This window comes from Hippocampus comes, unplaced genomic scaffold (genome assembly GCF_001891065.2).
Source record: "Hippocampus comes isolate QL1 unplaced genomic scaffold, H_comes_QL1_v1.1 scaffold195, whole genome shotgun sequence".
NCBI lineage: Eukaryota > Metazoa > Chordata > Actinopteri > Syngnathiformes > Syngnathidae > Hippocampus > Hippocampus comes.
This window is the reverse complement of record NW_017806076.1, coordinates 139,635-151,080: the sequence shown is the minus strand read 5'-3', so window position 1 is coordinate 151,080 and position 11,446 is coordinate 139,635. Positions and strand designations below refer to the sequence as shown.

General features: G+C 45.7%; 1 protein-coding gene across 8 annotated transcripts in view; it reads left to right on the top strand.

Moving 5' to 3' along the window:
• The window catches only part of mef2cb (myocyte enhancer factor 2cb), an 84,592-nt gene that overhangs the window by 56,199 nt on the left and 16,947 nt on the right, over window positions 1-11,446 (top strand). For 4 of the 8 annotated variants that reach the window (XM_019894600.1, XM_019894601.1, XM_019894598.1 and 1 more), the window contains 2 exons: window positions 10,307-10,450; window positions 10,637-10,774. In XM_019894600.1, the coding sequence (XP_019750159.1) occupies window positions 10,307-10,450; window positions 10,637-10,774 (282 nt within the window). The remainder of the gene's footprint in view (window positions 1-10,306; window positions 10,451-10,636; window positions 10,775-11,446) is intronic. The other 4 variants (XM_019894603.1, XM_019894602.1, XM_019894605.1 and 1 more) reach the window with 1 other exon arrangement.

Genomic DNA, 11,446 nt, shown 5'->3' with positions numbered 1-11,446 from the left:
AAATTCAGCTCTCCCCGTAATCTTCGACAGCAGCGGGAGCGAGCGCATGCTCGGCTTCCTTACCTCACCCTCCCTGCCTCGTTTTCTTCTCCAGCTCAGCGCTCACCTCGGAGGACGTATTCCATGCAAAAAGGGGAAGTGGGGAGGTGTGGGACAGAGGGATGGATGAGTGTGAGCAAAGGAGGAGGGAGGGGAAAGAGGGATGGCGGGAGGAAGGCTGGTAATTATTTCCAAAGGTCATTCTGTTAATGACTACCCGCTCGGCTAATGAGATTCAGCAAAGCTCCCTGGCCATGTTTCACCCGGCGTATGTTTCACCGATGTGCCAAGATGTGTGCGAGGCACAGGTGTGTACTCGGGGCCCGTGCGGCGACGGTCGACTGCAGCAGGCGGTAAAGTAGCAGGAAAGTATGTCTACAAGGCAATTAAAAGAACAAACACGTCGCCTTGTAAAAAAAAAAAAAAAAAATACGACATAGAAGCCACTAAAAACGCTCGGCGGACAGTTCATGAGGTACCCGTGCGCAGTGGAATAATGTCAAAAATGCCATTGTGATAAACAACGCTCAAATCCACGTTGATTGTAGCGTTGTGACCGGATTAATAAGCTCTATTTCGACACCACCAACTACAACCACGTCAATACGCGTGTCAAATTAATACCTCTGTGGGCTTCATTTAATTTTGTAAAGGCATTGCACTTGGTTAGGCTCTCATTAGATTTTGCAGCAGATGTGGCCAAGGCGCTTCAAGATATATTCCATTAGAAGCAATTCTATACCGTATACATTAAATGTACATTAACTCTCTTTAGCAAGTCAGCAGTGGGACATGTGACCTCCCTCTCAGAAGTGGCAGTGTGCTCATGTTCCGCCTCGCGCTTGCGAAAATATTTTCCGGCATGTGTGCTATTCTGCGTGCTTATTTGGTTTCTAAACACCGTGGAGAACATTAGCCGTAAGGAGTTTCGGCGTTGATCAGCTCCCTGAATGACTTCTTCTCATGGCTCTCAAAAGGCTGTGTAATCGCGGTAGGTTGTTTACAAGCGGCACTTTTAAGACTTTTTTTGGCGCGTGGGTTGGGGGTGGGGGGGGTGATATGGGGTGGGGTCGTCATGGCGATCACAGCGCCTCAGTGTTTACTCGTGGCGCAGAGATGCGCGGCACGGCTTGTTTTTCCTGCTGAGGTGAGGATTAAGGTCTGAAGCTGCTTGGACTGCCTAAGTAAATTAACATTATGACATTGGTAAGATTAAGAAATTAAGAATTCGCGCAAGGTGTAGCTGATGGCAACTGGAGTACGTGTTGGGCAGACACATTTAGCCAGCAAGTGTCACAATGTTCATTTAAATCCATTTCTCATACTTTGTATTTAGATAGATTTGAATTCAAATGTTCCCATTGGCAATAATTGGCAAGATCCAGAGTCCATCTTTGGCCATCATGAGAGCTTGATTTAGGAAAATGGTGACGTTCTAAATTGTCCAAGCACATAGAAACAATAAAACGTCATCTCTGTACAAACCATTTACTTTGACGTAATAGCAGAAAGCAGATGGACTGCTCATGTCCGGGAGGTGAGTCTCCTCACAGAGGAAACAACCTTCTCATTTCGAATAACAATCTGTTTATCTTTATTTTAGGATTACAAACAAAGCAATTTTGGCAGCGACAGATGTGCCACTCTCTGCACTTTTCCTCCCATTTTTGCGCTTTTCCATCACCTCAGCAGTAGTATCCCAAAAGCACAAAAAAAAAAAGCCCAAGACATAACACATGTGGTCCTAATCCTTGAGATGCCCACTGTAGTCTTGCGAAGTACACGGACGACTTGCTTGATGGTTGGAACATTTTTTTTTCTTTTTTTGTGTGTGTGTGCAGCTTTCGCGATGCACATTTCCTGAAATGTTTTCCAAATAGCCCGGGATGTCCGACTTTAGAGGTTCCACTTGTTTTCATAGGCTCTGTGTTAACAACAGTGGCAGCTGTAAGTAAGCTGATGAGTTGGTGGAAAAGCAAACAGGCTACTGTATACGTGCAAAACCTCTTGTCATGTTCCATGTGTCATGCAGCTGTGTTTCCTTCCCTTCTTCCTGTCTTCACCATCTTTGTCCTTCTCGGTCCACATTCGGGGCTGCGCGTTTGCCATCCTTTTTTTTTTTTTTTTTAAATGTAGAAATTCCGTTTTTCAGTCCAGCTTCGACTGCGCTTGATTTTTGCTCCGCCGTCAGCACAGCAGCCGCTATCGCTTACATTTCGCTGTATGTGACCTCTTTTTCTAATCGATGCCTTTATATAAAAGGATTATTTAAAAAGTGATTTTAAAAATAGCTCGTGGTGAGGCTAAAAATAGTTCCTGGCGGTCTTTGCTGGAAGGACTTTCTCCCCCCCCCCCCCCCCCCCCCCCCTTTGGCTTTCCCCCCCCCCCCCCCCTCGCACCTCCTTTTGGGCATTGGTGTGGGGTGGAGGGGGTTGTTTTTCAAACAGAAGAGTGAGTAAGCAAGCCGAGCTTGGTGCTATTCATTCAGTCCTCATCTTCCCCTTTCTTTCTTCCTCTGATCATCCAGCGTGAATAATTGCTCTCATCAACCACATGCATGACACCATCGGCCCAAGACCCCGCGGTGCCTCTAAACATTTGATCCGTTGAATAAAGACGCCTGTTATTTAATTCACTTGACTCCCCCATTCCCAGCGCTTAACCAAACAGTATCTTCCTGTCTTGTTGTTTGTTAAAATACATGCATAATAGGGAAAAACATGTACCCCTTTCACGAGTCGTGCTGAGAGACCCTCTCTGTCTTTGCGTTTAAAATGATGTTATTGAGAAAATGACCTCTGACCGGCCTCCGAGCGTTATCCAGGCTGGCACGTCAGACCACATCTGCCTGTCCTAGACATGAGACGAAAACTAAAGCGAGTTCCTGTTTAACAGACTCTACGCCATGCCTCTTTAATTTTATACGAGATGCTAAAAACAGGAAGGCAGATAATGTACTTGATCTACAAGCTCAGCATTTTCGCCCCACATCAGACAGCCACTGTCCAGAAAAGCAGAACCTCAGACGTTAAACTTACGACCGGTTTGGATCTCTCCCGTGGGTGTTTTCTAAGGTCAATATGTTGCAACGGAAGTCTGAGGTAGGCACACGACAACAAAAGGAGCTTTTAAAAATAGGCCCTTTGAAATGTGCCAATATGTGGTCCCTGTGGTGTGGAGAGTCAGGCCACTTCTGAGGCCACGCTGCCAAGGCTGCCCGGCAAGGCTTTTCCACTATACAGCCCAAAACAATTCACGCCAGCCATTAAGATGAAATGATGCCTTGTTCTTTGAAACTATTTGTGGAAAATTTGAAATAATGATCTATTTTTAAGAGTGGCAATTCCCTCCACCCGGCCCCAGAGCTTCCGTCCCCTCTGCCGCCGCTCGTAGCCCCCCCTTCCCTCCTCACCATAATTGCAGCTTTGGGCAGGGTTTGGAAATCCAAGGTCACATTACAGAGGTCAAGCAGCTGGTCATTGTTACTCAAGGCCTCCCTCAGGCTCCCTCTTCCTGCTGTGGAGCCACGCGATAAGCGACCGAGTGACAAAAGACGATAAGTCATGATTGGTGAACAGCGCAAAAAAAAAAAAAAAAATGAAGCCATGGGGCGGTTGTTTTAAAAGGGCTGCCTGTTTTCTCCAAATTGTTATGTCATGTTTGGAGCTGAATGAAGTCCTCATAAGTTATCGAATCCGAAATCAATGTCAACACATTATCATATCTGTAGTTTAGAATAGAGGCTATGCTATGCGACCAAGGGGGGCAGACAGAATAAAAAAAAAAATGGTAGACTCAGAGCGCAGACATAAGTGCCCTCTTTATCCACTTATCTGAGCTGGTATTGTCTCGTAATGTCTATCTGGGTAATTATACAGTGCGGTGACTTGTCTGAATGACCACTTTGTTCACTGGGCTTGGATGCTGCTGTAGCAAAAGCGCGTTGGATTGTGACATGTGTTTAGTGTGTGTCTCTTCCATATGGGAACACTGCACCATCTGGTATTGTGCTTGGATACGGGCTAGCTAAGACCGCCTGGATGTGACTGGGCTCTTGTCTATGGGGGCTTTTCCTCATGGTGATTTTAGCACATCACACAATGCCGTGGTTTGATCAAGTTTGGAGTCTCGCTATGCACATAACATTTATCTTTCCTTGTAAAATTGGAACATTGAGCCATTTGTGCCCACGAAAGATTCCGTAGCATCAGAATTAATCGTTAAAAAGTACTTGAAGGTTTCACTTTTTAAAGCAAGGGTAGGGACATAAATACAAACAGGGACGAGCTTTTCTTTCAGGAAAGGAGGAGGCGGGCCCTCCTCCTATCGCTAACCTACAAAAATCGGCCATCTCTCCCCAAATGTTCACCCACACGTGCACACCATGCAGCCGTCATCCATGGACATGCCCCTCGACATGGTCCTGGCGTGTTCAAACCACGCTTCATGAAACTGTGGCCTTCTTTGCCTTTGGTCTGCCATCTGCTCCCAATAAAGTAAGCCAGCCTGATCTCTCTGATGTAACCCCCCCACCCCCCCCACCCCTGACACCACCACCGTCACAACCATCAACTCTGAAAAACAGAGAGAACGAAAGCCGGTATCTCACGTTGCGGCGAAGGCTTGCGAGTGTTTGCTCGCTGCCTGAATGTTGCGTTTTCATCAGAGTTCGTTTAAGGTTGCAAAAGTTGCCGAGGCTGCTTTCAGTTTTCACAATTTTTCTCGTCGCAAAGGAATTTGGAACATGTTCAAAATTTGATGATGACAATTTGTAATTACCTGAGCCTGCATATGTCAAATCACCATGGCAACATTGATAAAAATGTGAAATGATTTTCCCACTTTGAAACGGAGGTGCGAATGCATGTGTACAGAGATAATATTACATTCTGCGAAAAAAAAAAAAAAAAAAAGAAGCGACATTGGTGCGGCAGTGAAGACCACATTTTAAATCCTACCGTGTAGGTGAAAAGGTGGTGTCTTGAAAAACATCAGATTTTTATTTAGGAATCATGCAAGTCAGAGAAAAGTACGTGTAATCGGTTAAAAATGTATTCTAAAATACTGCGCATTATTCAGACGGGCAAGACATATTTAGCTCGTATATGAAGAGCCCTCACCTTGATTTGAGATGTTATTTCCCATCATTCTGGATCACTTCGTCTGAGTTTTCACATAACCTGCAAAATCCGGAATTACGTGATAAGATTTGACTCTCCATATTAAAGTAAATAAGCTTTGAAGGTGTTCCAAAAAACAATAGCATAGCAATCACGGGAAAGAAGTGTCACTTATTGTATTTGAACAAATATGAAAGATAACCGCTATGGGAAAACCCCGAAAAGAACTTTTTCTGATGTCCTGTTTTGACAAAGACCAATAATGAAGAGAAACAAGCTGTGTTTTTTTTTTTTTTGTGAGAATGTTGCACCAATGCTACTGGCTTGGAGACATTCAGATACATCGACTGGCCTCGTCTGTCGCCGATAGCCATAAACACAATATTGAATATGTCGTACCCTTCAGCCACTGCCAAGACGACGGTCAGCAATCAAGAGCTTTCCAAACATAACCCAACACCTAACACGCACGTCTGTCAAAAATAAAGACGGACACGTCTAGCCAACACTGTTTTGACTCTGCTTATGTTGAGATATGGTGCGAGTCCAGAGAATGAGAGGGACGGCCGCACGGTTGGGCCGAGGGAGACAGACTGAGAAGCAGACTGGGACAGAGAGACGGATCATAGGGCTGGAGAGGGTGCGAAGGGTGGCAGAATGCCGAACAGAAGGATCCTGCTATGGTGGGCATCAGCTGTCCCTTTCAGACCCCCCGGGGACCGATCAGAATTCACACCCAAATACCCTGCGAGGATGCTCGGAGTTATTACTCACACCCTGCACTGTGCTAAGGAACTGTTACAATTCAAAACACATTTGTATGACAGATGCTCTGCAAAACTTCAGAAACAAAAGAAAGCGGAATATTCCAAGGAGGCATATTGCAAGTAGAATTCAGTCTGAGTCGAATGAGTTGTTAGCATTTGCATTTTGAAGCAGAACTGAGTACACCGCTCGGTCAGTCTCAACAGGTTTGCTATCCAAAGGACGACGTGACGTCAGCTAATTGCTAGCTATATCCAATTGAGAGAATCGTGGATTGTTCATTTTCCCCAAACTTAATGAAGACAATTAAATCCCCCCCCCCCCAAAAAAAAAAAAAACAATTGACCATCTTCTAAAATTAATTCTGTCCTGCCTACAACGTACCACCGTTGAATTGACTGCCCATGTCTGATTTTACCATGTGGGCCTTTCTAACTTTGGGTGAAGAGCTGAAGGGTACTGATGAGACGGGTGTCTTAGTATGTAGGCCACCGTGTCTATGCCGTCCCTGCTTGGCAGAGGCCCTGTGACAAGCCGAGTCATGAGGGAGCATCATGAAGAAGGAGTTTAATTAGGAGCAAGCCTCCAAAGGGGCCGCACAAAGACATAAGAGCCAAGCGGGCAAAAAAACTGCTTTTTTTTTTTCCCTCCTCTCCCAAGAAGTATACTTCCTCTATCTCCCGTTCCCTCGCTCACACGCCTTTTTTTTTTTCCTCCTCTCCCAAGAAGTATACTTCCTCCATCTCCCGTTCCCTCGCTCACACGCACCATGTATAAATACATACAATGACGTTAGGGTGTGAGGTGTGAGCACAGCTGTGCCTTCTATGGCGATGTGAGCACTGCGGCGGACGCGATTGGATGCTGGGTCGTGTGTCAGCCTTTGGCAACAGGTGTGATGTCGGCAGACAGGTGGCCATAACTGGGATGAGTGGCATAGCGCCCCCGTAGCGCTGCCTCAAAATGCTGAGCCCCGCTGGAACGCTAAGCCCCCCTGGGGGGGGCAGGGCCGCATGCTTCCAAGTCATATAACACTCTGCGACCTATCAACACCCAAGACAAGCAGTGCCGCGACCCCCTTGCGTGACCACCCGCTCTTTAAGCCCTTTTGGTTGCCTCCTTTTCCCTCGGGCATCGCTCTTTTTTTCCTAAAATGGACATGTATATTTGATCTAGCGAAGGGCGTTTGACTAACGACGGCAGACCTAGGCAAAGTACGACCCGGGGGCGACGGTCTTTGACCAACCCTGACAGTGACAACGAAGTCAAAGTAAAACATCAAATATCCTGTGCTTTTATTTTGAAAATTTTGCTTTTTTTTTGCGTACATGTGGAGAGCGAGGTAGTGAGCAAGAGCAATGACTGAGGCCAGCTTGCAACATTTTCGCGACGTTATTCTAGACTTTTCGGAACCTTCGAACAAATACTTCCCCCCTGTCCCCCCAAAATAAAATGTGGTCCTCATGCTAGCAACATTCTTATTTCCTGTGCTATGGGTGGAAGAGCCCCAAGAAGATTTGGCCTGATAACGACACAAATATACAGTTTCACATGTGTAGAGGGTATTATTATGCCTTCCAGTTATCTATATATTGGGAGTCTTGACTTGGAACGATTAATATGAGTTGGCGGCCGGTGCACAAGATGAATGTTATCATTTTTAATGTGTAAAGATGCAATTTCAATCACAGCTTCCATTTTTTTTTTTTTTATTTTGAACGGGTATTTCCTAATTACTTCAACAAATCATAACATCTTCAAAAACTATTGAAACATGGCAATGCGCTTCTTAGAAATACAAAAAGTAAACAAAATTGGGATTAGCGTGGTGCCTTGGCCCTCGGCAAATGTTCCAGATTTTAATCTAGACAATTTGCGAAATGAATTGCCCACCTTTGAAGTATAATGTTCTGAACTCCTATCTGATGCTGGTGTTGTTACCGGAAGGAGTTTCCATAGCCAAGTTGTCTCGGATAACTTGTTATTTTTTTCTTCTTTGTGCCACAAACACATTGAGACAGAATGGTCGGATCCTCAATTGGTTACAGCCAAGTAGTGCACCCTATTTTGCTTCATCAAGCCACGTTTCATCAACAAACCGTCCCACACAATGGACAGAATTCTGAGCAATCAACAATCAAAGAATTAAAACGCGGTCCATCCCGAATTGGTGGAAATAAACGGAAGTTTGGAAGGAAAGTTTTGGTTTGGTTTGTCATGTGAGCAGAGCAGGGCCAGTAGTTCAACTCTTGTCAGTTCAAGACGATGCATCGCCAGGACCCCGATGCAACTGCACCAAAGACAGACAAAAACTGGAGATTTCACATCTCACGCTGATGCCAAAAAAGAGAGCGTGATGAACCTCTGCAACCCCTTTGTTCTCCTGACTCACACACCTCACATGAAGCGAGAGCGCCTGTTTCGCGGATGCTCTGTTAGAAGTCACCTCTCCTTGCGTTTGTTTGGTGTGATTTCCTGAAGACTGTCAGAGATGTGAGAGAGGCTTTCAAATTCCGAATTCCAGATTTCCACTCTCGGGGGAGGGAGGGGGGCGGCGGCGGCAGCGGGCAAGTGAGAATTTTGGAAAAAGACAAGAGAAAGAAGAGAGCCGGTGAATGCTGACACGCTTATACAGTCGCTGCTTCGCCACCAGACGCCTCAGGAATCAAACAGCAATCACGTACACAAAAGGAGCCCTCTAAGTTCACTAAAACCACACTCCAAACAGGCCTTTGTTGTGCTGACATGAGAGATGAGCGGATCGTTATTTGTTTTCTAAGCAGGCAGATCGTTCCCTGTCAACGGCGCTGCCGCTCGTGATGGAGCAGCTAGCATCACTCGTATCTCCTCTTGTGAGCGAGCGCCAACGCAGACAAACAAATGGGAGGAAGAAGTTCACTGAGATTAACTTATCTCAGCATCTACCTTCCTCCTTTATACACCCACACTTGCACGACCACACAATCCTTCCCCTCCTCGCGCCCACACACACACACACACACACACACACACACTTCATCAGCATCAAATACAGGGTGTACTAAAGTAAATTTAATTACGCCTGTCTGATATGGAGCCTCAGATGAAAGTAGGGGAGCGCAGTGTGAAGCAATGACTACACAGACAGAAGCAGGCCCGTGATATTCCTCCACTAGACTAATCTCCCTTTATTAAAGCCAGGGTGGTTGACTGTTGGTGGTTAGGAGTGGAGTGAGGATGGGAGAAGGGGGTCTGTCTGCCTTTGATGAGATCTCTAACTGTCAGCTACTGTACTTTCTTCACTCGCAGTCTCGTCTTTGTCTCACTTTACAAATGAACGCAACATAGCTCAGCGGTAGCCTACTTGCTCTAGTTAATGTGCACACACACACACAAAACATCACACACACACACATTCTATAGTACTTCTGAAATCGCCTTTGGTAATTATAGTTGTCAACAATAGCCTCATTAAAAAATGACTTTGTCTCGCACAGTCTCTTCGAGTGGTGGACCTGAGCTCCCAATCTAATAGGGGCAGGTGGCCATCAGGTGGCCAAAATGGAAACTGCTGCCTTCAATTGTGTCCATGTGCCCTTCAGTGACCTCACACCTTCATGTTTATTCTTTATTTACCTCCCACTGGTCATTGTTGGGGTTTTTTTCTGTTCTCATGTTGAAAACTTTATAATTCTGATCCTGAAAACTCCTTTCTTGAAGAAGTACAACATATGAATGTTGCACCAAAGTTGTCATGTGTTTTTTTTTTTTTTGGACGCCGAAGCCATTTTTATGCAAGGTCTACTCAGTGTAATTTTCTTATCACTTGTATTACTTGCCATTTGCTTTGCTAAGCGTGTATCAAACAAAGTGTATGCAGGAAAGTGGTGAAGATTGCACGACTGTCTGTGTCCTATGTGTTGTGTTGTGTTGTGTTATTTTTGTTATTTTGACTTCAAGATGGCGCCGCGTGAGTGGCTGCCTTTCCAGCAGCTCCTATATTTTGTTGTTCTACTTCTTCCATTCATAACTTTGCTGCTGTGAATTGGGAATTTCTCCATTGCGAGACTAATAAAGGTTTTCTTATCTTATCTTATCTTATCTTATCTTATCTTATCTTATCTTATCTTATCTTATCTTATCTTATCTTATCTTATCTTATCTTATCTTATCTTATCTTATCTTATCTTATCTTATCTTATCTTATCTTATCTTATCCTCACATCACCGTGGAGTCAAGATGAGCAAATCTGCCAATGTACAGAAAATCATCAGTCAGAATGTGCGCATGAAGCTTTAAATTGATCTTGGTGTCTGTCCCCCTTCCACCTGCCAAAATGTTCAGCTGGGTTTCCTGAAGCCCGCAGCCCTTCAACTGTACTGTGCCACTGCTTTGTTTACAGACGTTGAGAAAGAAGGGCCTAAATGGCTGTGACAGCCCCGACCCCGACGCAGATGACTCGGTCGGCCACAGCCCCGAGTCCGAGGACAAATACAGGAAAATAAACGAGGACATAGATCTGATGATCAGCAGACAGAGACTGTGTGTAAGTACCTTTTGTTGAACCTCGAGTCTTCCTCACCTCTTTCTTTCCTCTCCTCTCTCCCACCCCCACTGTGCTGTTTGTTGCTTCGTCCTCATCTCCACGTTTCCGTCATGTCTCCCCGCCATCCGTCCCTCTTCCTCCCCCACCACCCCACCCCTCTCCTGTGCTGGTTGCGGGACCCGGCAGGCTTTGAGCAAGAAGGAGAACAAAGGTGGCGAGAGCCCGGAGCTTGAATCCACTCTCCTCCTCACCCCGCGAACCGAGGAGAAATACAAACAGATTAACGAGGAGTTTGATCACATGATTAAAAGTCATAAGATTCCTGTAAGTACGGGCTTTTGACGTCGCGCGGCGTCCTCGGCGAGCTAACAAAATGCTGACTGGCCGGTTGGTGTTGTGCTAACCCAGCTAACCGCCATTGTTTGCCACCAGACTAAACACACAAAGTGAGAGCGCGAGTGCGACCGCAGATTACAATGTATACATAGAGGGGAAAAGATTACAGCTCTCACATTTTGCTTATTGAGGAGAGGTCCTCTAATTTGACATAACTGCCGCCACAGCCAGCAGCCATTTTTGCTTCATAATTGCAGAGTTTCTCTCGTTTAGACGCACTGGCTTCCCCACCGTGAACCTGTTTCCCCGCGACGCCTTTGCTTTTCAAGGAAGAACTGCAGCCTGCTTGCACAGCAGTGTAACATTTGTAAAGACGACGCTCCTAAATACAGCATGTCGACTGCTGGATTCTAGTTTTCGTTTTACAGAAGAGTCAGTCGCCAGAAACCACACAATAAAAAGTATCTTTGTGCAAGCGGACCCTTGCCTCCATTCACAAGGCGTCATATTGGAATGGTTACACGGGAATATGGAGTAATTCTATGGTAGATAATTTAGAGGAGAACAGTAGTGTCTGACAAAACCTTGCATGGAAGGGAGGGCGGCGATGTGGTTTGGTGAGCTGGGGGAGGCGCGGCTTTCTGGGTGAGATGTGTTTGG